Source organism: Musa acuminata, chromosome BXJ1-5, assembly GCF_036884655.1.
Source record: "Musa acuminata AAA Group cultivar baxijiao chromosome BXJ1-5, Cavendish_Baxijiao_AAA, whole genome shotgun sequence".
NCBI lineage: Eukaryota > Viridiplantae > Streptophyta > Magnoliopsida > Zingiberales > Musaceae > Musa > Musa acuminata.
Window position 1 is genome coordinate 40,397,528 of NC_088331.1, and position 25,019 is coordinate 40,422,546.

The 25,019-nt window shown below is 35.6% G+C and overlaps 2 protein-coding genes across 4 annotated transcripts in view; both read left to right on the forward strand.

Moving 5' to 3' along the window:
* The first annotated feature begins 1,979 nt into the window (after window positions 1–1,979).
* LOC135584377 (putative ribosomal large subunit pseudouridine synthase SVR1, chloroplastic) lies at window positions 1,980–9,028 on the forward strand. Of its 3 annotated transcripts, XM_065183993.1 has the most exons (11): window positions 1,980–2,471; window positions 2,614–2,693; window positions 3,559–3,659; window positions 3,747–3,816; window positions 4,048–4,141; window positions 4,248–4,296; window positions 5,675–5,825; window positions 6,118–6,174; window positions 8,058–8,113; window positions 8,524–8,717; window positions 8,808–9,028. In XM_065183993.1, the coding sequence occupies exons 1-10, from the start codon at window positions 1,994–1,996 to the stop codon at window positions 8,594–8,596; spliced, it is 1,209 nt and encodes a 402-aa protein (XP_065040065.1). In that variant the 5' UTR covers window positions 1,980–1,993; the 3' UTR covers window positions 8,597–8,717; window positions 8,808–9,028. The 3 variants fall into 3 exon arrangements, with proteins under 3 accessions (XP_065040065.1, XP_018681490.2, XP_065040066.1); XM_018825945.2 differs by lacking the exon at window positions 8,524–8,717; XM_065183994.1 differs by lacking the exons at window positions 8,524–8,717; window positions 8,808–9,028 and having other exon boundaries at window positions 8,058–8,117.
* Window positions 9,029–14,578: 5,550 nt separating this feature from the next.
* LOC135674282 (kinesin-like protein KIN-UA) overlaps window positions 14,579–25,019 on the forward strand; it is a 34,552-nt gene continuing 24,111 nt past the window's right edge. Inside the window, exons 1-8 of the mRNA XM_065183995.1 lie at window positions 14,579–14,949; window positions 16,935–17,029; window positions 17,145–17,267; window positions 19,677–19,862; window positions 21,826–22,047; window positions 22,257–22,416; window positions 23,309–23,458; window positions 23,796–23,884. Coding sequence (XP_065040067.1) covers window positions 14,802–14,949; window positions 16,935–17,029; window positions 17,145–17,267; window positions 19,677–19,862; window positions 21,826–22,047; window positions 22,257–22,416; window positions 23,309–23,458; window positions 23,796–23,884 — 1,173 coding nt within the window. The 5' untranslated portion in view covers window positions 14,579–14,801. The remainder of the gene's footprint in view (window positions 14,950–16,934; window positions 17,030–17,144; window positions 17,268–19,676; window positions 19,863–21,825; window positions 22,048–22,256; window positions 22,417–23,308; window positions 23,459–23,795; window positions 23,885–25,019) is intronic.

Genomic DNA, 25,019 nt, shown 5'->3' on the forward strand with positions numbered 1-25,019 from the left:
CCGTTAGGATTTAATAAAGGAAGTTGTTTATAAATAGGAGTTGGGGTTCAAAATGATCATAGGATCGACCCTATAGCTATCAGCCTCCTATCTCCTCCTCCTTATCTTTCTCTCAATTATGAGCCTATCCTTATTGTTAGAGGACAACAAGAGGGTTGAGCTTTCTCTTGACTGTTATTGCGTGGTGGTATGCAATTACAAGAAAAAAGCTTGCTATGCGAGGAGGTGCATCATTGTTGCGTTCGCTATGTAGATTACCGCTACAAAGAAGTTCGCAAGACCTCCTTTATCCCATGGACCAAAATATGCGATTTAGGGTATATATGATCTCCCCTATATGATAATATCTTAATCTATTGATACGACTTTATTGCTTTAAGTTTTATGCTCCCGGTTGTCATATGATGATCCAATAAGATATGTTTTGAGAACGACTTTTGTTTTAATTTTTCGTTGTGCATGTGATGCTCTCTGAGGTTTCTCAACAGGACATTGAGATAACCGGATAGACCAATGTACTATATACTCATTGGAGAATGAGTTCATTGAATGATTTGTTTACATAATGTTAGATAGTTAATGATATCTTATTGTCAGATAGTGAGTCTATAGCCCTAATTATATATCTGGTCCTTAAATTTGAGATACCAAGATGCTTTATTTGAAGACTCCATTCTTTGATATCTGATTTATAGGTTTGAAAGTTTTAGATCTAGTACAGATGATCATTGAGTATGACAGTCAACCTTATGAAAGTAATAACTGAGGGTAGATAAGTAATATCTGATTTTGTATGAGCTTAACAATACCACATCCAATATACATTCTCTGAGATATTATATAGATGATAGACTATAGATACATAATAACTGAGGATAGATAAGTCCAATGGATTAGATCTCTCTATACTATTTAGGGATTATGGCGTAGTGGCATAGTATGTCCATAGTTAATAAGTTGAGTAAATTATTATAAGGATAATAATTTATTTAGTCAAAAGGAGTTCTGACAGATGCAACTTATGACCAGCTTGGTATTGGGCCTAGAGGATTGAATATAAAATATCCAATAAGTTCCTATTTTAATAGATCTATTGGGTGAGACCCAATAAAACTTATAGTGGTTATTGAATAGGAAACCAACATTTCCATTAAGCTAGGGGTAATTGGATGTAGATTAAATACTCATTAAGACATATCTATTAAGGTTAGTAAAAGTGCTCTCTATAAATAGGAGAGGAGCTCAAAGGATCATAAGCTAGACCGTTATAGTCGTCACTCTCCTCGTCTTCTCCCCTCTTCTTCCTCCTTCCGAGAGGACAACAAGAGGGATTGATTCCTCTTTATTTACTACTACGTGGTGGTGCGTGATTATAAAGAAAGAATGCGTTACGCGAGGAGGTGCGTCGTTGTTGTGTCCATCACGTGGATTACTGCTAGAGAGAAGTTCGTGAGAGCTCTTTTATCCACATACTAGAATATGTGATCTTAAGGGAATGTCTCGTATCCTTTACGCGATTTTTATTGTTTCGAGTTTTACATTTTCGTTTATCTTGATAAATTTATTTTAAATTTTTTTTTTTACTTTTTATTTTTTTACTACGCATTACACGTGTAATACTTCATAAGGTTTCATAATAATAATGATTGGGGTTATTGGTGGAGAGATATTTTTACTAAGGTAATAAAAACTATTTTAAGTAAAAACCAATTAGTGTGCGTCGTTCACCAAAAACCCATAATAAGAGTTTTTTTAAGCTACAATGGTCATGTAATAGTGCATTAAGTCTAAAAATGACGGAATAATCCGTCGACGAGGTTTCTATTATTCCAAAGAAATACCCGTCATATTATGTCCAAGCAACAGATCAGTCCCCGATATCGTGTCATTTTAATATAACGGCTTACAAATAACGGGCGCCGTCCCGTTACAAACCCCCTGACGTTAAAAGTATCATCTCTATCTTCTTTCATCCTCACCATTCACCGCTCCGATGGCGGCTGCAATGGCGTTCGCCGCCTTCCACCCTTTACCTACCCTCCGCCGTTTTCCCTTTCTCCGCCGCATCTCTGCCGCCACTGAGTTCAACATCTCGTTCGGCGCCGCCCCCTCACCCGACTTTAAGGAGGCGGTTCCTAAAACCCTAGTGCCGGACCCTTCCTCTCCGGACCCCTCCGCCGCACCCATCCCCATCCTCATTCCGTGGATTGTTCGCGGCGAGGATGGCCAGCTCACTCTCCAGTCCACCCCTCCCGCCCGATTCCTCCAGGCCATGGCCGATGCTAAGATGGCGAAGAAGGAGAAGAAGAAGGTCGACAAGAAGAAGCCGTCGGGAGCGATAGCGACGGCTCCGTCTTCTCTCGTTTCGACCACATCGGCTCCCAAGTACTCCAAGGCCGCGAGAAGGTTTTACAATCAGAACATTCGGGAGCAGCCGCAGCGGCTCAGTAAAGTCCTCGCTGCTGCTGGAGGTAAATCACCCAACCCGTTGTTTCTATAATTTGGAGAAAAGCTTCAACTAATGTTCTTTATTATCAGCTCCTGGCTGCTGCCGGAGGTAAATCTATGGTGTTATCTTGTGTATTTTCTCTTTAATTGTTTATTCTGTTTTAGTGGCATCAAGGCGGAGTTGCGAAAAATTGATTTTTGAAGGGAAAGTGACAGTCAATGGGTCAGTTTGTACTTCTCCACAGGTATGTTTTCTTCATTATTCTTTTGTTAGAGTTAGTGGAAGATAGACTTAGATCATTAGCTGCTGATCGTTTAGTTATTTGTAGCTAATATTTTTTAGATGTAAAAACTGAACTTCTGCTAATAAACTATTATTAAAAATCACTTGTTCGTATCATCTGTTGCACCTTCTTGTGACTTAAACCATCATAAAAAATTGTTCATGGCTGCACTGAAGAATCAGTTGGCTGCATGATCTATTGCAAACTCATGTGAGATTGAGGTTTTCTTAAGAGCATTGTGAGCCTGCAGTCTATGATAGCCATCAACTGTCAAATTTTTCTTTTTGTAAAATTTTGTTGGGTCAATGGGCAAAATTTCAGTGTGTAGTGCTATCAGTGATTTTTATCCTTGTTTACCATTTTTGAGATGATGCTACTATATGTTGTATCCTTATTTCTCTTGATTGATTTTTGTGTTGTCCATATCAGTGTTGTCCTTTGACATCCTGACTAGCATAATTAAACTGTCCTTATTGTTTCTTTGTACAACATTAACTTGTAGTGTACTCTCTTAAATGCATGCTTAAGCTTGTGATTTCTCATTACTTATTTGAACTTAATATTATATTGCTGTAGAATTTTTTTCAATTTTCTTTATCAGACACAAGTTGCTTCTTATCCTGTCTTTTACATTTTCCCATAGAAAAATTTCTTTTTTTTTTAATAGGTACAACTGTGAGCCCAGTTTTTTGAGTATTTAATAAAACTTTCTCATATGATAACCTCTTAACTTTGAATTTGCCTAAACTCTGTGAAATTCTTCCTATGGCAAAAATTGCCAGAATAATCTCATAAATGTATTGGATATATTTTTGGTGATATGTAGACCCGGGTTGACCTTGCGAAGGATTCAATATATGTTAATGGGAATCGCCTGTCTAAGAAGCTACCTCCTAAGATGTACTTTGCACTTAACAAACCAAAAGGGTTGGTAATTTGTGAATCATAATCCCTTCTCACTTACCTTTTAGTTTAATGTGCTTTTGTATTTAAGGTTATACTTTAAAGATGCAGGTATATTTGCTCAGGTGCTGAGGATTCAAAATCAGTTTTCTCCCTCTTTGGTGATTTTTTGAAGAGCTGGGTATGTCCATTTGACATTCCTATTATGGACTTTGGATGATGTCATTTGACAATACAAGCGTATGCTTTGTCTGGAAAAAAAATTATGCAAGTCTTCACACGCATGCTTAACACAAAATAAGCCTGTAATGTTATACAAGAAATGTTGAAGCTTTGATTTTTTTTTTCCCTTCTGTTTACATTTTTATTGGTGTAGGTTTCTGTAAAGGTTCACATTTTTTCATATTTCCAGAGTAAATCAAATCCAGGGCTACCAAAGCCACGACTATTCACTGTTGGTCGCCTGGATGTTGCAACAACTGGCTTGATTATTGTTACTAATGATGGTACAAATAATACGGCATCTTAGACATTATCCTGTTATGTTGCTTTTATGATTAGTCATTTGGAGTTCTATGTGCTAATAACTTGTCTTGCATTAATTCTTCTCAGGTGATTTTGCTCAGAGAATTTCTCATCCCTCATCTGAATTAAGAAAAGAGTATGTTCTTGCTTGATATTTATGCTTCACTTTAAGATAGCATAGATACATATCTTATTTACCACAAATGATTGTGTAGTTAATATTTGAAGAGTGGATCGCAAAAGTGTCTGTTCAGGTTATGTTCATGCCTCTAATAACCAGGGAAAGATCAATTGCAATTCACAATGAGCTCAATAGTTTGTCCTGGCCAGATTGACTGAGTTGTCTCAATGATGTATTTTTATTTCATTGAAGCTGTTAATGGAAAGCTACATATTTCGCTTTATACGATACATAAGTTTGATGGGGTTAATTGTATCCAAAATTGATGAAAAGCAATCATGCCTCATGTAAGTATGGAGCTTATTTTCACAAATTTCAGAATAGACATTGAACAACCTCTGATGTCCCCATCGTAACAATTCTTAGTCCTGCTTATGGGAAGTGGTTCTTTCAGTATTTTTTGTTTAGAAAGTCGATATAAAACTGCAGATGGCAAGGAGTTTTCGTACATCCATTTCTTAGAATACTGCTTTGTAGAAGTTTTAAATTGATGCTTTAGGTCAAGGACAGCGTTTAGGAAATCAAAATACTAAACATGTTTGAACTGGTTGTGTTTCTCTTGAAGCTGGTTGAGCTCCCTTTTAGTGATCATTATATTATAGAGCATGAACATCCAAAACTTTTGTGGTGTGATAGTCTATTAGAAGCTTTGTTAAAGAAACCATGAGATATGATTGCTCTAGTGGAAGCTTTGGTAAAGTGTCCATATATACATTGACACCCTACACACTGGTCGGGATATTCTTCCAGATTAACTGAACATGTCACCTCTTCCCTTATTTTACCTTTTTTTTGTGCTTTTCTTCTTTCTCCCTTTTCATAATTGTTTTTGTGCCATACAACTACTTTTCTGGTTACAAATTTTTTGATGCATTTTTGTTGTTCAGAAGTCATGAAAGTAACAGACCTAGCAGCTTATTTCTGCAGAATGCAGATGTTCATTGTTTGCTTAATTGTGATATTTTTGAATTGGAACATTTATGTCTTAATATATATCGAATCTTAACAAATTATAGTACATCATTGTTTTGGTTTGATGGTAGTGCACCACTTGATAAGATTGAAATTTAATGTGATTGTTATACAAGACCTAGGAATCTCTTAAATATTTTTAAAGTCTCTTCCAAGCTTTCTTATTTTCTTTACATAGCTTTATTTTATGCATCTCTTCTGGGTAAGATTTATTTCAAGTTATTCATTAAGCTAATCCTTTTTCAGAATAACAGTTGATACTCAAACAAGGATACTCTGTTCCTGTTATTTAATGTTTCAGCTTTAAATTCTTCAAATAAAGCCTTCCTGATTATATTAAATCTCACTCTTTTTATTGCAGATATATAGCAACTGTAGATGGTAAGATCAATAGACGACACCTCGGAGCTCTAAGTGAGGGCACCGAGGTTGAAGGTGTCCACTGCATTCCTGATCTTGTGGAACTACTGGCAAATCAGCCTGATGCGTCAAGGCCTAGACTTCGAATAGTGGTACATAATACTTTGTATCAGTTGAGTTGTATTTTAAACATTATCACATTATTAGTATCAATCTAGTGAAGGTATAGATAAATAACAATATATTCATCATACACAGATTGTCAGCCTTTATTGGTTTAGATACATTTGAAAAAGGCAAAAGACCAACTATTTGATTTTCCCCCCCTTTTTAACCTGCATTTAAATTTTGTATAATTTTTCTATGATTATTTCATCAGTATTGATCTGAATTGTATTCTTGATGCATCAAGTATAACCAGTGTGTTGTAATGACTTTTGACAGGTTCATGATGGGAGGAATCATGAAGTACGTGAACTTGTAAAAAATGCAGGATTGCAGGTTTGTCTTTGTTTTTATGTTTTTTCATTATATATTTTTTATTTCTTTTGTGACTAGTCTTGTCGTAGTTGCAATCAACATTTTTTCAAGTATCATTCTTCTAATTAGAGTATTTCTTTTTGTTGCTGAATTTCAAAGATTGGCTGCTTGATTCTGTGGTCAGTTAACTAGCAAATCTTGATGCCTCTTTTGTCTTGTTGATCACCATAAGCTCATCGGTGTATTTCTCCTGCAGTTTCTTTGGAGCATTTTTCTGTAGCCATTTAGACATTTGTCCACAGAAATAACTTTCACATTTGTCCTCAAGGCACAGATCAAACTTGAGTGATTCTTCATGGGTATTTTAATTTATTCCTGGAGATTATTCTTGTTATAGCTTCATCAGATGGTGTTTCTATTAGTAATTAATAACATATAAAGAGCAATCTGTTACCTGATTTTGGCCTCTTGGTCTTTCTTATTCAACTACTACAACATGATAGATTAAAAGGAATTCTAGTAAATAGCAATATGCTAATATCTAAGGCAACTGGTTTGGTTTGTCTTTCCACCCTTCATAGTGTATATTGTTGCCTACTTCACCCAAGATACTTCTTCATTTCACCTTTGTCATTGAATTATGAGCATATAGTAAAATTCTTATTCGATAATTGCAGCTGTTAGCTGTTTATAGAGTCGGTCCATATCTCAGATATGGTCTTTCTGAGAGGATTTTAAGTTCCTGTCTCTTGTAATTGACCAAATGGCAAGGTAGACTGCCAGATACATATAGGTCTGTTTGGGGATTGCCTAGCAAGTGGTCATCCCAAGACATTGAATGCAGTATCAATATGAAGTGAAAATACATCTGGACAATAATTACTAATGCTATCTTCATAAGTACTGCTACTAATTATTAGAGTGAACTTTTTGTAGGGAATAATGCCACCGAATGTTTTGGTCTATTGGCTAAGATGGTGGAATGCTATTCATAAAATATCCTGTCTCCCATCAGTATTTGAAAGACAAATTTGAGAATGAGTTTTTGAAAAAATTAGACACAAGTTTTGAGATTTTAGACTTTTGTCTAATTAAAGCATCACTAAAGGGAATTAGTGGTGCTTTCAACTAGAAATTCATTTTCATTTGCACGAGGCAATTTGGTAACATGCTGGTACGTTGTGGAGAAAAGACTTTGCTGGTAGGTACAGGCGTTTTATAACTAACAAAATGTATGGCCACACCTCTGGCACAATGAGTAGCATCCTATTGATACTGTGCCAGCACTGTCAATATCGAGAAGCTTTAAGTAGGCTCTGGCTAATAGTACAGCGTTGGATCTATGCTGACTGACACTGGTTATGTTGAACTTGGGCATTGAACTTGGCTAATAGTACACTCTTTTCATAGTGAGTTCTCTGACCATATCAGTTGCAATAAGAATATATATTGAACTTGGGCATTGAACTAAGTTTATGTTGTCAGTACCACTTAAAATTTCTATTTATTTGCAAATGTCCGCTCAATTGCGATCCATCTACACTATGCAATCTATATATTACCCTGAAAATTATCAAATATTTCATGTACCTTCCAAAGTTTAAAATTATACATGTACTGTTCAAAGTGTATTTCTAAAATTCAAATATGTACCTCTAACTGAAGCAAAACCCCACTCTTATGATATGGTATACTAATTTGTGTGTTTATATGTGTACAAAAACATAGATGGGAACATATGCTGCATATATCTATTCATCTTTGTGTATTCTATAAGGATTTGCTATTTAATTTAACATCAGGCGTGGTTATTGAACCAAAAGCTTTTTGATACTTTTTGTTTCTTCTACTTTGTGTTTGCACTTAGACTTTGTTGGCTAATTTAATCTATTTTGATATCATAGCTTTATTCGTTGAAGCGAGTAGGCATAGGTGGATTCAGGCTCCCATCAGATCTTGGGTAATTCCTTTTCTTGCCTATCTTTTGTTGCTAGTTATCTCCACTATATATATTATATATACACGACACCAACAATTCACAATGTCCCTATATAAAGATGTTTCTCCAATATAAACAGCAGATTTTGCTTTTGTGCACCTTTATGTCTTACTGTTAAGAGACTTGGTGCATGGACAATTGAGCAGACGTGGTAATTCACTAATGCAGATTGTCCAAAATTTTCATGAGCCTATGTGCATGGACAATGTTCTCCATAATGCATGTCCAACAACTGAGATGGATCTACAAAGCCGAATTTTTCCTCAATGAATATATTCAATAATAAAGATGTATAATCACAAATGGTTACCTTAAAGGATTAGTTGACTATTAATTGAAGATTTATTTATTTTTTAATGTTCATTGAATAGGCTTGGAAAGTATGTTGAACTTAAACAAGCTGACTTCAAGTTGTTGGAAGGGAACGCTCAAAAGAACACTTGAGTTGTGTGTAGGGTTCAGTAGTGATATTGCTTATACTCCCAGAACAAGCATCGTATATGAACATGTGATCTCCATGTAGCATCCTTGATCCAATTAGGCATCACATTGAAATCATTTGCTGGTAAGCCTTCGCAACCATGGATCACATTGCATTGTAACTTCCTCTAGCTGCAAACCAGTGCTTTATCATTCATCTATTAATTTTATTCAGGCAAGCACTGTGCAACTTCAATGGTAACTGATGAACTTCTGAAAAGGATGGTGAAAAGATCCAGCTTAAACAGATGAGATATACTTATTGCTAACTACATGAAGCTAGTTGGAAGAGAGATAGGTTCATTGTAATCCTGTTCTATATGTCAATGTCTAAATGGCACATTGCTTTATGTACAGTGTCTTTGCACATTAATTGTCTTGTGCCTTTTCATCTTAGTTGTTTGTTTTCTTCATTCAATATATGTCTCTAATTTAAGTTCTATCATCCATAATGAATGAACAAGAAAATTTTAAGGAATGTGTGTTTTGGCAAAGGTAAATGGCATAGAGGAGATTGAATTTATAACCTTTTTATCCACATTCAAATCATCAACTCTTGATATATTATCATCAAATTAATGTTTTGGATTTAAAATAAAATTTTAAGTCTTAACTTGGTAAATGAATAAGATATATTAGTATTATTTTAGATTAAAATTTATTCGATGAGGATTAAGAACTCTAGTTTTTACTATTTTCTTGTATACTGGTGGGTTGTATTTACACGTGTCCGCATCTCTGTAGTTCTAGAAATAGTTCAATTTCGTCGTCACGAAATTTACGAAAACAAATTAAATTAAATTCTTTTCAGACCCGAGTTATTGATGTAATCTCCATAATACCCGGTGATCAGTGTTTATATTATTTTATGTCATTTGGAAAATTGACTTAATAAAACAAGAAATATGTGGAACCATATAAATTAGTCTCTGTCAATACGATGGATTAGTGTAGCCATTTGTTCCGGACCGTCATCTCTGGGGCTTTATGATTCGGGCAAACGACGCTGGTTACTTCGTGTTTCGTTATTGGATCAGGGGGGTCAACCCATGCGACCGTCCCTTTCTCGAGGTCTACTGCTGTGCGCTACCGGTTTGGAGTTAGGGTTATTTATCGTCGGCCGTGGATTGACGGAGAAGGCAGATGGCGGTCCACAACGGCTGCTGGGTCCTTCTCGGCTAGTACAACGGTGGCAAGTGAGCTCTCGTATTCGTTTAATTCCTCTTTCTCTTTTGCTAACTCGATTCCTTGCATTTATCTTTAGATCTTTTGTTGCCGGAATCGTCCGTGCTCGATCCTAATCCGCCCATTGTAATCAGTTGTGGGAATCGTTTCGTTCCTGTGTTTCCTACCTTTACCGCTGAAATCTTGGTGAAATGATGCAACTTAGCTTAATTCTCCAACTCCGATTAGACTTCCACCATTTCGTCCCATGGCGGATCTTGAATCACGATACATGACATGTAGACCATTATTATTTTTCTTAAGCTAGCACATACCTTTTTCAATACCTACAATTATCTTCTTCTCCTTCTTCAGTCTTATCTTTATAACCATAATTTCTTTCTGAGTTAACTGAATGCCAGATTTTGAGATCTGACTTCTATATGTTGTGATTGCCAGTTTTGAAATGTTTGTTCTTTTATCTTTCATGTTAGTGAATAAAAACAATTGAAAGACTTCGAGAAGCGAGAATAATGTTGCAGCCAACTTTTTCAAGATCAAACTTATGCTGCGGATGGATCTGTATAATTTTTGGCGTCATTTCATTTGTGGTATTTTGTTATGCTGCAATAATATCCAAGCTTCTTTCAGAATCAAGAAGTCCGATATTATTTTCCATTCAAAATGACTGGTAAATGTTGCATATCTCAGTCCCATTGTGGTAAAATTGAGTTTAAGATAATTGCCGATGGAATTGGTTTAGATAAAGTTTCCAGTAATGCTTGTATGTAATATGATCTATATCTCTATCTTTGAAGTTGTGAGTTGGCACAGATATTTTTGGAATCACTAGTAACTTCTTCCTTAAATAGGATTGATAAACACTTTATTTTGTGCTCTGGATGTTTTTCTTTTATAATCATTGGACATGTTTGTTTTACTTGTTGCAAATGTTCATATGAGGAAGATTATGATAATTGAGTCTTTAAAGGGTGAAAGTGAATTTTAAGAGAATTTAACAGTTTCAATTGCTGGGTGGTTTATAAATTCGCTTGCATTCTATGTATGTATATACTTATGCATATATTTGAAGAAAATAGTAATACTTAGCAAGTATCAGAATTATTTTGGATGCTGCTATATGAAGATAAAAGTGGTATGGATGAATATTGGTATTTGCTTTTTTGACATTTCACTAAGTATTTGTCCCCAGCTTGTCATTGCATATCACCATCTAATTTTTAATAGATATTTGTATTTAGACTATTCTTGACCAATTAGGAATACAATGACTGATGAGCTCCCAACAAGTTGAGTATATCTTCCAAGGCCAAAAAACATGCAAATATTGGAATTGACTTTTTAGCTTGTCATATGGAAAAAGTCTAGAAATAATTAAAAATTCCATTGAGAATATGTAAAAACTTGCAAAGTCAGACAGAACTCAAGTTAGACATAGACCATAACAACAATCAGCCAGCATCAATTTTTCGTGGTCATATTACAGATTCACAGCACAAATATGGATCAATGACAACTATTCCCTCCCTAGTGCAAAAATTGGACTACAACAATCAGACAGAACTTGAGTTATACATAGACCATAACAACAATCAGACAGCATCAATCTTTTGTGATCATATCACAGATTCACAGCACAAATATGGATCAATGACAACTATTCCCCCCCTATTGCATAAATTGGAATACAGAGTGAAGCAAAAGAATTGGAGCTCCGAGTAAAATAGTTTGCTTTCTGGTACACAACTGGTTGAAAATTAGATAGTTTTTTTCTTTAGGGGAAAATTAGATACTCTCCAAGAGTTATCAGCAGTGCTTTCAAATGTTGCTTTGTCGCTGTTGTAATGCCTTTAGTAAATTGGCCATAGTCTAATGAGCTAGCAGCAATGCTTTCTAGTTTCTAATACACCCAGAAGCTCCTCCCTGCACCTGAGAACAGCAAGGTGTGCATGCACACATCTGGATCAAAACAGAAAACACAATGGTCCACTGGATTTTCTGGCCATAGCTAATCTCAAGTATACCAACAAAAAGCCATGAGGTCCCAACTATTTGGGGAATGACAATGTTTTATTCAGACTCCATCATCTCCATCGGTAAACAAAACAATATTGCAAAATATTTGCTGATAATTTGTAGGTTGAAAATTTAAAGCTACATCTACATTTAATCAGATTATTATGTGCCTTCTCTATTTCACAGTTGTCATACATTTTCTTGTCTTCTTCTCAATGTCTCATTTCTCTGTTGTCAGCAGGTACTATTGCTTTCTGGTTCCCCTTACACTACCTGTAATGATCATTTTGGTATATTTGCATTGGCTTAGTATGAAGCTCTTTAAACATGCGTGAAAAACTCCTTGTTTTCTGCCTCCACTGCAATAAGTTGCATACTTTTTGCCCCAAGGCTGGTTTTCCCCCAGAATTCTAGTTGGACTGTAAGAAGAATTATTCGAGCATTCATCCCCTTTAAAGCTTTTTTTATTCTTCAAATCAACTACTTCAATTCTACTTACTTTTCATGAGTCATAAATCATTTGACTTAATTTCATTTCAGAAGCGTATTTCAAAACCTGTGGAGATTCCTTGGTGGTGCGTGTGGACTTTTACCTTTCAGAGAAATTGCTGTGATGTTGATCTATCCGACAAAATGTTACAGGAGGTTGTCATTTTTATTAGAGCTTCTATCGTGCAGAGGTTTATGAAAAGAACGTATTTAGTTTGATTCACCTTACTCTCTCACATTATACAAAGATGCACACCCCCAGTATTAATCAGCAACTGGTTCATTGGTAAATATTTGATTTAATATAATCATGTGTATATGCGATTGTACTTCTATGTTGAAAAGATGGATTTGTCATATATTGTACCAGCTAGTCAGGTTGTAAACCAAAGTAGGATTAGGAATTCTATCCTCTCCTAAGAATTAAATTGATTCATAGAGCTAGATGAATTTACTGTCATTAAATTGGATATAAGTTTTTTTATATTGTTTGATTATAAGATTATTATGTTAGCAAGTCAGTTATGTCATCAAATAGAACCATTTAGGATTAAAGTACGATGTTGAGACATTATTAGGCTCTCACATTACAAGGACGTCAAACCCTGTGAGAAGAATTTGAATTGTTTTAAATATTGTTGGATAATTCTATTACCATTAGCTACCTTAGTTAATGGATAACTTATTATATTGAATTGAATTGTTATTTTATTTTTCTCTTCCTCAACTTCCTCTCTCTCTCTCTCTATGTATATCTCTTAGCTCTAAGTATCGTCTCCTTGTAACTACAAAACATAACTGTACATGCAGATATCAAAACAATTATACCAATTTGTTTTAGCCTACGATTGCCACATAAACCATTTTAGTTGCAATCTATGACTATATATATATATATATATATATATATATATATATATATATATATATATATATATATTTCTGTGCAAATCTTAAAAATTTGTGGATATGCCATTGTAGTCAGTCTTCATTAATTGATCATACTTAGTCGAAATTTAATTTGACATTAGTATCCCCATTCAATATATCAGAAAACGTAAGGGGACAAATATAGTAAAGAGATTTTAGATATTTAATATTTTTGGTATTTTCTGATATTTAGTGATAAATGATTAACAACAGTGGATCTAAGTTTATCATAAATATTGTAACGAATGATATATATATATATATATATATATATATATATATATATATATATATATATATATAATATTTAAGAATATAGATGGGCATATATATATATTTATATATAATACTAAAATTTGTAACAGCAACATGTGTTAGGTCTAACTTTGAAAGAATAGATATATAAAATCCCCAAGAATTTGTTATGGTTTAAATGCCAACTAACCAGCTAAGTAGTGGGCAGCATGAGATCCCAAAACACTCGTGGCTCGAAGAAGAGAGACGAACGGTGGATCCCTTTTAGTCTCACACGATCGCTCTAGTTGAACGGTCCGAAACGTCGAATCATAGCATCGCAATGCCGACGGCTCTGATCCCCTTATAATAATCTCATCGCTTTATTTCTCGCACGCGAAGTGGCCGCACAACAAGCGGGAATGCAGAGTGCTCAAACGTTCCCATTTTGCATGTTGGATCCTAACTAACTCTTTGAGATTTACTGATTGATCCCTCGATTACTTTTATATTTTCCCTATGGAGCTCCTTTTATCATCTTCTTCGCTTTCTCGGTGCGAGTGGTTCATATATATGTTTATATCTATTTTTAATTTATTTTTTTATTGACATCATCAATTTGGATGATTGACTCAAAATATAAAACTTATTGCATTACCTCGAGAGTTGCAACTCAGTCGATTAGAGAATTTCACTAGAAATTAAAAAACATTATATCACGTTTCACACGTTTCCTATAAAAAAAAAATTTAGGTCGAATTATATCTAATAAAATTCTTTCGACAATCAAGTTAGTATATTTTAAGTACCAATTTGATAAATTTAAAATAATAGTATAGTTACAAAGATGGTTTTATATACTATTTATTGTATAATCATCATTGATTACAAAATATTGAATAAGTCTTGTTTAATCGAAAATAGTGGTTATAGATTTTTGTTCTCCTATTCTTATATACGAGATTAATCTACAAAATTCTTGGGCTGGAATGCAAAATAATCTTTCTTTGGTTTAGTCCCTCCCTCCATCTAATTTAAAACAAGAGAGCTGAGTAGAAGCGAGTTGTGGCGGTCGCGACGACGGTGAAGCGATCGTGCCGGCCTCAACTCGCGCGACGACGGTGTCGCAGGCGATTCCCTTTCTCCCTCCATCAATCCCTCTCCCACCTTATAAGACTTCCCACAAGATGACCAAGGAAGAGGGCGACGACATTTCTCCTACCATCAAACCCTCTTCATCAAGATCAAGAACAAGACCGAGAGGCGGACCCTGTTTCGCCATCGACACCTTAGGGTTGTTCCCGTGCCGTCCGCGATGGCGTCCAGCGCCCACTCCCGGGGATCGTTACGCACCGAGCGACAGGTTCCTCCCGCGAGGGGCAACGGCGGAGGGAACCCTCCGGCTCGCTCCAGGTCGTCCTCCGCCAAGCGTTCCTTGAGAGTCTCCTCCGATGATGACAAGAGTACCTCCTCTTGTTCTTTTTGTGTTTCTTTCTTATTGCTGTTCTTCATTGCTTACTTGGGTTCTTGGACGGTTCTGTTTCATGACCGTGAGAAGTGTGATTCTGGGTGATGCTAACATCGTTCCATACTTCAAGACGATGAAAACTTGTGGATAAATGATAGTGTATATTGCAGGACTGGCTGCATTTATAGAGCAGTTTTACTCGTTACCTGATGGTTAGGAACCTTTCGTGTTGCTTAGAATTATGTAGTGCCTACTTTGAGACCAAGAGAGGAAGTCTTGATACTAGAGGGAGAAAGATCTAGAAAGACACAATTCGAGAAGCTTGGTTTAGAAATCCTAAAATGTAGATAATTATGTGGGATTGACTACTTGAGATAGGGTAGGCCTCCTCTATTGATGCTATTATTTGTTCTAGCTCTTAAATTTTATTAAGAACCTTCACTCTAGAAAGTAATTTGAAAGCTTTAAAGGCCCTGGAAATTCTGGTCCCTTTTCTAACCCCATCTCGCGTCACCTTGATGTTGAGAATCTAACTCCCATTTCCACATGGGAAATCCAAATATTCAGCCTAAGAATTACCTTATGGTACTTTTATTTTTCTCTGGTCTAGCCATTAACATTTTCAGAGACAAGATTAATTTTGTTCTTAAGTCTACCAGTTCTTTTTCTTTCTACCTTCTCTTACCCTTTTATGTTCTCACAAAAGAGGCAGATATGTTTCAGAGGGTGTTTCCATTAAAGGGAAAGACGCATCAAGTGATGCCAATTGGTCAACTATTTGCAGAAGTGAGAACTTAAATGGTTTGAGAGTAATCAATGTCAAAGATTTAAATTATACCATCATGTTGGGTAACTGGTGCTGGAGACTCCTAATAAGAGGAAACACCTTATGGAGAGAAAATTTTTAACTTCAAAAGAAGAAAAACCTTGCATGTCTCCCTTGTTTGGAGATGAAATCTTTATCAGAATAGACCCGCAAGGATTGCTTCAGATCATCTTCAGCAATGGGCAAATCATTAGATTTTGTAGGACTAATTATTTGACAGCAGTTTTATTGAAAATATTTATCCATTCATGTACTCTTCAATTCTGAGGCAGTAACTATTTGTGGCTTTGGTATTTTTAGAAGGAACTCATGATTAAGATATTACTTTGCTTCAGTGAATTGGCTTTTAGCTGAAGCTTTGTATTTGGTATTGCTCCTCCTTATCAACAAAATAGATAGGAAAAGACCCCCTTCATATTAAAAGAACATTATCTTGAGATTTTTTGTTTCTTTATTTTGTGAATTTTTAAATCTTGAAGCTAGTCCATATTGTAATTTAATATTGTGAAAGAGACACTTTCCACACTCTAAATGTTTTTACATATTTCCTTGGTAAACAGGTTCTCTTTGAGAAAAGTTGGATTTCATATGCCTCTTGCTTGCTTGTGGAGCTAATCCTGAGTCTACTAATCATATATATTTTTTGATGCATTTTAACTTTGTAGATGTGGAACCTTTTGTTCAACTAATTCAATGATGACCCTACCCTGAACTGTCACAATGAGATTTGAATGAGGTGAAGGAAATTTTACATTGCTAGAAAGTAGAGATGTTGTTGTGACAGTCTCCTTCTCTTGATTTTTTTGGTGTATTTGGAAGGAAAGGAAGTTTAGAGAAAGGATTTAAATCTTTATGCAATACTGGTTTTGGTAGCTTGTCCAACCTATATGGTATTAGTATACCAGTGTGCGTTCTTGTCACCCTCCCGAAAATATGTATCTACATCCAGTAAATTGTACCATTAAGTTAGAAATTTGTTTAGCGCAATTCAAAAGTGCAATCAGGAGATGTTTTTGCTTTCTACTAATTTATCTTTGACAACTTTCTTTGATTTTCTTACATCTCTGTTGATTTAGCCAGTCCATTTTGTACTATACTCTTTTATAGTCTTTTAGTTTGTCTGGTCATATGATAATCAGCTCCTTTTATTACAGATTCTGGAAGAGTACGTGTAGCCGTTAGAGTTAGACCTAAGACCACTGAGGAAAATGATCTGGACTTTACGGATTGTGTTGAGCTACAGCCAGAGGTTCGACATTTTATTACATTAGGGTGCACTAATGTGGATATTTCTCCTGATTTAACAATTAAATCATAAGATTGATTTTTTTATCATATTAAATTCTTTAATTGATGTCTTTCAGTTGAGGAGACTTAAATTGAAAAAAAATAATTGGAGTTCTGAGTCCTATAGATTTGATGAGGTTTTTACAGAAAGTGCTTCTCAAAGGCGTGTTTATGAAGCTGTTGCAAAGCCTGTAGTGGAGGTTAGTTGTGTATATTCCATTGTTTTTTTCACTTGATGGAATGGAGATGTGCTTGCACATGCATAACAAGTCTATTTTTGAATCTTGACTAGACTTTAATTAAGAATGTGTTCCATCAGCCCTATGCCATGTCCAGTAATTTTATTTTCAATTAGAAATTAGAACTACAACTAAGTGTTCACAGATCTAATTTTTTTGTTTTATTTTTTCTTGTAATAACATGGCACTATCTCAATTTCCTCATCTCTCATGCATCTGTCTTAGGATTATGTTGAGACCATTGTGAAGTGATCTTATGTGGTGGATTTTGATTTTAATTTGTTATTTCTTGAAGTTTTATGTCATATATTTGTATATCTTCTTATGCTTCTGTGAAATGCCACTGTTTAATCATACTTTGGATTAAGGATTGAAATCTTGCTCTACTACTGAAATCAATTAGTGTTTGGACCAGTACGGTATTAATATACGAATCGGTTTACTGACATTCAGTACTGGTCAATACTAGGTGACCATATAGAGAGAGAACATGAGTAGGCAACGATGATGTGAATAGGAGGATGTGATGGCAATGTCGATGAGGAGGAGGTGACAATGCAGAGGAGGATGAGTTGGTGGAGGAGGATGAATTGGGGAGGAGAAGAAGGAATATAACAGGAGGAGGCAGAGGTGGTGAAGGAAGAGGCAGAGAATAGTAGGTGGCAATGACGAGGGAGGAGAGAAAGAGAAGACAAATATCAATAGTTGCCTATGGCTTATTAAAAAAATATCTAGTACCCCTATTGAGTCATGTTGGGAAAAGGAGAAGAAGAAGAGGAAGCAAAGGAAAAGAAGAAAGTGGTGGCGGAGGAGATAGAGAGAACAACGATCAATAGCTATCAATTCTTGAAAGAAAAGGTCTCCAATACTGGGCAGTAGGATAGAGCTTGGTATTGGACAGTAGGCTTATCGCTCGGTACAGTTCAGTATCAATAAGCTTATTGTCTGGCAAGCCTGGTGTGATCAAAACTTTGAAGCTTGCTTTAGTATGAAAAATGCACCTTTTGAATTTTACAGAGCAATTGAACCTTTAATAAATCAACATATATGTTCATTTTTTTGTCAGCGTTCTATTAGTTGAAGCCTTTAAACTAAGGAATAACTTATTGTAGTTTGGTAGCCGAAATAATCTTCTGATGATATCTATGTGAATGCAACCTTCTCAATTAGTACCTAATTCTTGACTCAATTCATTCACTAGCGGAAAAGAGGCAACCTTCTTTGATGTTTATAATTGTGTAAGCTCCACCGTTCCAATATCCTGTAATTCTCCTTCAGTTTCAACCTTTAAAGACACACTTATAATTTTACCACTTTCCTAGATATTAGTTTGATAAGGAAGGCAAATAATCTTCCAACTGATGTTGCATTTCTTCCAACATATGCAGGGTTCATTTATGCATCTAATACTGTGTTGTGTAACAGAGCATGAACATGTGCAATTTGATTTAAATTCATACACCTTACATTTGATCACTTATATCTTTACAAATGTGCACATGGGATGATGACATTGACATAATAGGAATGCAACATACAATTGAATGTATGATATGTTTCAATTATGTATATATTACAGTTCAGTTCTTTTTTAACCATACAATTGGTTGCACCTGGAGATTGTGTCAGTTACTTTCTGATGCAAATAATTTTCTAGGTGCTTCTTTAGTTTACAATATTGGGGCAGTACAACTTCATGTGGTCCTGGACTTCTAGTACTTTGTTCTTAGCTTAAGACCAATAAAAAAATATTTTATATTAATAATTGGAAACCACAAACACTATCAGTGGGGTCAGTTGAAAAACTATCGAGTATTTTAAAAGCACCCGCTCCAAAATCAGCACCCACAACAGCACTGATATTTTTTCAGCGTCAATGTTTACGACTCCAGCCCACACCAGCACTGACCTGCATTCACCAGTAAAAACCACAAATATTTCCTTTTGTTGATGTTTGTTGGTACATGATCGACACTTCACTGCATTCACGAGAGTACTCATTGATATGTTGTCTCCAGTATAAATCCACTGAATTGCTCCAGTGGAAATGGTTCAGATGCCTTCTTATATTAGTAATCTGAAATCTGGATGCTTTTCATTGATTATATTCCTTAGAAGATGGTTTGTTAAACCTTTGTTTTTGGTACTCTAATTCACTTATTCAGATGCCTTCTTATAGTAGTAATTTGGAATCTGGATGTTTTTCGTTGCTGTTGATTATATCTCTTAGGAAATTGTTTAACTGAATTGTGTAGAATTGTATATCATATAGTTGTTCAGAAACTTGTAAAGTATTTTTATCATATTTATTTTGAGATTCTTTTAGATGGGCTTATTCAATGCATCCTTCATTTTGACATGCCTTTGCAGAGTGTTTTAGATGGGTATAATGGGACTGTGATGGCTTACGGTCAAACAGGCACTGGTAAAACTTACACAGTTGGTCGACTTGGGAAAGATGACCCATCTGAACGTGGTATTATGGTTAGAGCTTTGGAGGATATTTTTGCTAATATATCTCCTGGCTCTGATATCATGGCGATTTCCTACTTGCAGGTTTGTGAAATAGAATCTCTGCTACCTTGTTCTTTTAGCATTGTGCACTTGTATAGGCTTTGTATAAGTGTTGCATTATACTTGTTTATTCATTATTCCTGGCCAGGACATTTTTTATAAACTCGATCTTGGTAGAATGCAGTTGAAGAGTATATTATTCATGACTCATGAGTTCCATTACCTGCTTCATTATATTGGACCATATAGTTTTTAGCCAAACATTGTAAGTTTCAGATAATAACCAATCTTCCTGCCAAAAGCGTTGACTTGGTTTTGTCCAGTATTACCAGTTTTGGTGGTTTCAATCATTGGTTTGATGTTTTGGGCAACAGACTTGTGTTGATCTCTGGATCAGTGATTTAAAAAGCATTAGGCGCCAAGGTCCAAAAACACCCGAGGCGCTAGGCGCTCGCTCGAGCGAAGCGAGGCACTAAAATATAAAAATATATAATATAATTAATAAATATAATTATTTAAAATTTTAAATAAAAATATGCTATTAAATTAAGAAAGGGAGCGGGAAAGGGAGCGGCGAGCAGTGGGAGGGGCGAGCGGCGACAGAGGCAGCGTTTGCGAGCAGCGACAGCGGCGAGCAGTGACAACGTAAACGTTTGCGAGCAGCGAGATCGGGATCGAGAGCGGCAGCGGCGAGGGCTAGGGTTGGGTTCTCACTTATATCGATTTTAGTTGGTTCAATTGAACCAACTAACCATCAGAGATCGAACCAGGACCGAACCAGACCTAAAATCCTGGTTAGGTCTGGTTCGGTTGCCTTGGTTAACCCAGGCGCTCGCCCGAAGTGCCCAGCGCTTGGGCTCGGGCGAGCGCCCAGGCGGCGCTTGTTTGAAGCGTGCCGCCTGGGAGATTAGCGAGGCGCTCGGGCCTCGTCTCGCCTCGCCCGAGCGCCTAGGCGAGCGCCCGAGTGCCTTTTTAAATTACTGCTCTGGATGGACCGGCATGGGTCTGGTACATGCTGGTGTACTGATATACGATACACTGATAGGTGCTGCATAACTTTTTTTTAAAGATTCAAGTATATATGATACTGGGAGGCACATGCAATGGTCTGTGCTGCCATTACATGCCGGTCTGGACAAAATGTAGAACCATGGTTTCAACACAAATCTCTCTCTGGTAAAGCCTCAAGGCTGTATGCAGAAATCTGGTAAGCTGTAAAGAGGAAAAGGAGACAAATTTATGTTTGTTTTTGTACCACCACTTCTGGTCATTTAAATTTTGTTGGACGGTATACATTTATGTTTGTTTTTGTACCACCACTTCTGGTCATTTAAATTTTGTTGGACGGTATACATTTATGTTTGTTTTTGTACCACCACTTCTGGTCATTTAAATTTTGTTGGACAGTATACATCTTTATTAATTTAACACTACAAATCTATTTTTTTAGTATTATTTTTTCTTCTGCGAGGAACTACCATATGTAATCTTCACCTGGGAACTTTGTTTTTTGACATAAACTATTAAATTTTGGAGTGATTTTGTCATTTACTTTCCGATCTGTTTACTTCTCCATGGTTTTTTGTTTGTACTCCTGCTTTTTTAATCTTCTAAAATCTAAAGGACACTTTCTATATTGAAGACAATTTAAAATTTTGAAGAATAGTATGTCATTGTAAAGCAACTTGAGTGACCATGATTCTGATGGAAATAGCTGCTTCTCCACTTAAGTTGCATTGGTTGACCGTTCCCAAATGCCGAATTGGCCAGTGTTTCATGCACTAGGGTGCCTTTGAACTACATGAGGAAATAACGTTATATCCCTTGAAAGTGTTGAGCATTTGCAAAAAATTCTTAATGAATGTTTGGTTAGTGGTGTAATTAAATTATTTGAAAATTTTACTCCTCACAGTTGAAAGAATTTCCTTACATGTTACAGCGTAGTCAATACAATTTTTTCTAAAGATAATAAGGGTGATTGCCTTATTCTTGTTTTCTTCTTTAGTTGTACCTAGAAACCATACAAGATCTGCTGGCACCAGAGAAAACTAACATCCCTGTAGTTGAGGATCCAAAGACTGGTGAGGTGTCCCTGCCTGGTTCTGCAATTGTTCAGATAAAAGATCTTAATCAATTCTTGGAGCTGTTGCAAGTTGGTGAAGCAAACCGCCATGCTGCGAATACTAAGCTAAATACTGAATCATCTCGAAGTCATGCAGTACTAGTGGTGGGTGCAACTCCTGTAATAGTTTTTGTTGTCTAGTTCTGTTTTATCTTTATTTCTTTCATAATATAATTTATTGCAGTTGTATATTTTTTGTTTCTACTCCCATCTTTTATTATTTCAAGGTTAGAATTTTTTTAATTGTCTATGTTTGCATTATTATTTGATCAGAGTTATCTTCTGCCTATCCTTGCTATTTGACATGTATCTAGGTCCATATTAATAGATCTTTGGAAGGAAAAAAGGAAAATGATGCCTCCTCCCTGGCTAATGTTACAAATAGTGAGCTATCTTCTCACCATTTACCACATCTTTTGAAAAGCAAGTTGCTGATTGTTGACCTTGCAGGATCAGAAAGAATAGATAAATCAGGTATGCTTATATTGATACATTTTTTTTAATATTATTTCCTTCTTTCATGTGCAATATTATGATATAGATGATTTAGTGGCAGGATCAGGGTTCATATGCTAGAATCATGGCTTTTATGCAATTACCAAGGTGTGATGCTGTCAAGTGTTTACCCAAATGATTCAGAATATTTTCTAATTTCATCAGGAACTTAGCTTTAATCACAGGCTCTACTCTGATGACAACCATTAAATCGAACTAGATTGTTCAAGTCCACTAATGTTGAGAACGTTGCATTACTGGCTTTAAGCATGGTACTAAACTTTGGCCTTAGCTTGGTCAAGGCTACTCTCAAATGTTTCAGTTGCATCAACAGGCTTTTTGGAATGTAATTGTTGAACCATACTTCAGGCTCTGTACTCATAAACAAATCATTAAGGTTCGCATCATTGGTCCCTGTAAGCTTAATAATGGCACGGAGAACTGCTTGGCTTCCAATGAGTAAAATCTCCATTGGGAAGTGAGAGCGTCCTCTTGCTATGTGATATTCCATCAATGCATGGCATTAAACTTGACTTAAGTGGAAGGTTGAGATAAAGCATCCATTAAGTCTTAGAAATTTAAATATTGTGAGTTGACAAAATTTGAGAAAACTAAATAATCCAGAATGAAGTTGGTAAATGAAGTAACGTACTTTATCTGCAAATGATCTTTGTCAAGAGTTGATGGATTAGCTCAATCGAAGTTTCCTTTACGTACTTTAATTTGAACATTTATGCTGGTTGATGATCTAGTTTATACCCATTATGTTTCAGGTTATGATTCGAGAGATATTAGTCTGATAATTAAAAGTTCTGAGAAGTCATTAGCAGCTTACATCACATCTCTTCACTATGCCAATCAAATTTTGTAGGCATTGAAGGCCACATGATTGAGGAGACTAAATTTATTAATCTTTCGCTGACTTCCTTGGGGAAATGCATTAATGCACTAGCTGAGAACAGTCCTTATATACCAACAAGAGAGTCCAAGCTCACGAGGTTGCTTCGTGATTCATTTGGAGGTGATTTTATCTACCTTTTGCTTCTGAATTGATTTGTTATTATTTTTTCTTTTAATCCCTTAGAATCAAATGTCAGCACTTTTCTTTTTAGTGGCAGAGACTTTCTGTATCGCATTGTGCTTTTCATTCTGGATTGTTTCTGTTTGGTATTTGTGTACCACTCTCCTAATGTTTTATGATTCACTAGTTATTGTGTTTCCATAATGAACGGAACCAGTAGATGTTTGTGTGATGAAAATGATGACAAATGTTGCTGTTACTTGTTTTGTTCTATAAGAGTTCATTTTGCTTTGTAAATGAAGTTTACATGTGATCTTATTTTAACCTCTATTTGTAGGCACTGCACGGACATCTCTCATAGTTACGGTTGGTCCATCAGCACGATACTATTCTGAAACAGCAAGTACAATAATGTTTGGACAGAGGGTTAGTATTGTTGAAAAACAATGGAAAGAGTTATAGTTGTGTGTAGCATATGCATATTTATGGAAGATAGTGTTCTTATCTGTCTTCTTCTAAAAGTTTCAGGTTCAACCTTCTAGACTGTTTGTTCAATTTTTGTATGTAGTTTTAAGTGCATTATCTTATTTAACATGACAGAAACATAACAAAAGATCGTCTTCCACTTTATTGTATACCCTTTCATCCAGTTTTATCGAGGCTAACTTCTGCTTGTTCCAATAAATGGATGGAAGGTATATTTTGGCAAATATTAAAATGTGTCCTTTTTTAAAATGTTAAATGTTACTCCACAGAAACAGCATCTTCATGAATTATTTAAATACACACCATGTTTTTACTTAAGATGAAATCATCTGATGCCCTAAGTAAGCCTTTCCAAATGCTTATTATAAGCAATACTATTAGGGCACCTAGGTGGTTCACCTGGGTCAGATTGGGTGCCTGGTGCCTGAGGCTTGCTTTTTCTCTTATGCAGTCGCTAGTTACAAATAATTATTACTAAGGAGTGATGGGATTTGACTTAGAAAATTAGGAAAAAAAATATTTATCATTTTGACTAATGCAACAAGTGCGAATTTTTTAACAATTACTACATTGGTTGCTCCAATATTCTTTATTGTGGTTTTATTTTATCTTCTAATTTTATGTATGTTTGTAATTTGAGTAATACCTCCTGTTAAAACACCATTAAATGAAACATCGAGGTGAAGATTTAACAAGTTTTTGGATTCTTGTTCAAATGTTCAGTATGAGCCAGTGACTATCAAGAACATCTTTTCTCTAATGATAAGTTAATGCAGTAGATCATATGGTATTTTATATAATATTTTTGGGAAATATAAAATGTTTAAAGTGCTTGTAAATTTTATATATTATTTTTATGATATTTTTCCCTAGAAGCCTGCTTGTGCACATGGCCTAAAAGCTTTAAGAGTTCACTGCCCATGCCTTTTGACTTTTGACAATCTTGAATTAACAATGCTAGCAAGATACGTGTTGATACACCCTTCAAGTTTCACACACATTTAGAGAGAGAGGTTTCAGCTTCAAGAAGGCTAATCATATCTTGATGTGAGGAGATGAATGGTTACTGTGATAG

Coding starts and splice junctions, on each gene's coding strand:
- LOC135584377 (XM_065183993.1), top strand. CDS start 1,994: ATGGCGGCTGCAATGGCGTTCGCCGCCTTCCACCCTTTACCTACCCTC. Junction 4,142..4,247: donor GATTATTGTTACTAATGATG/GTACAAATAATA, acceptor AATTCTTCTCAG/GTGATTTTGCTCAGAGAATT. Junction 4,297..5,674: donor TCATCTGAATTAAGAAAAGA/GTATGTTCTTGC, acceptor TTTTTATTGCAG/ATATATAGCAACTGTAGATG.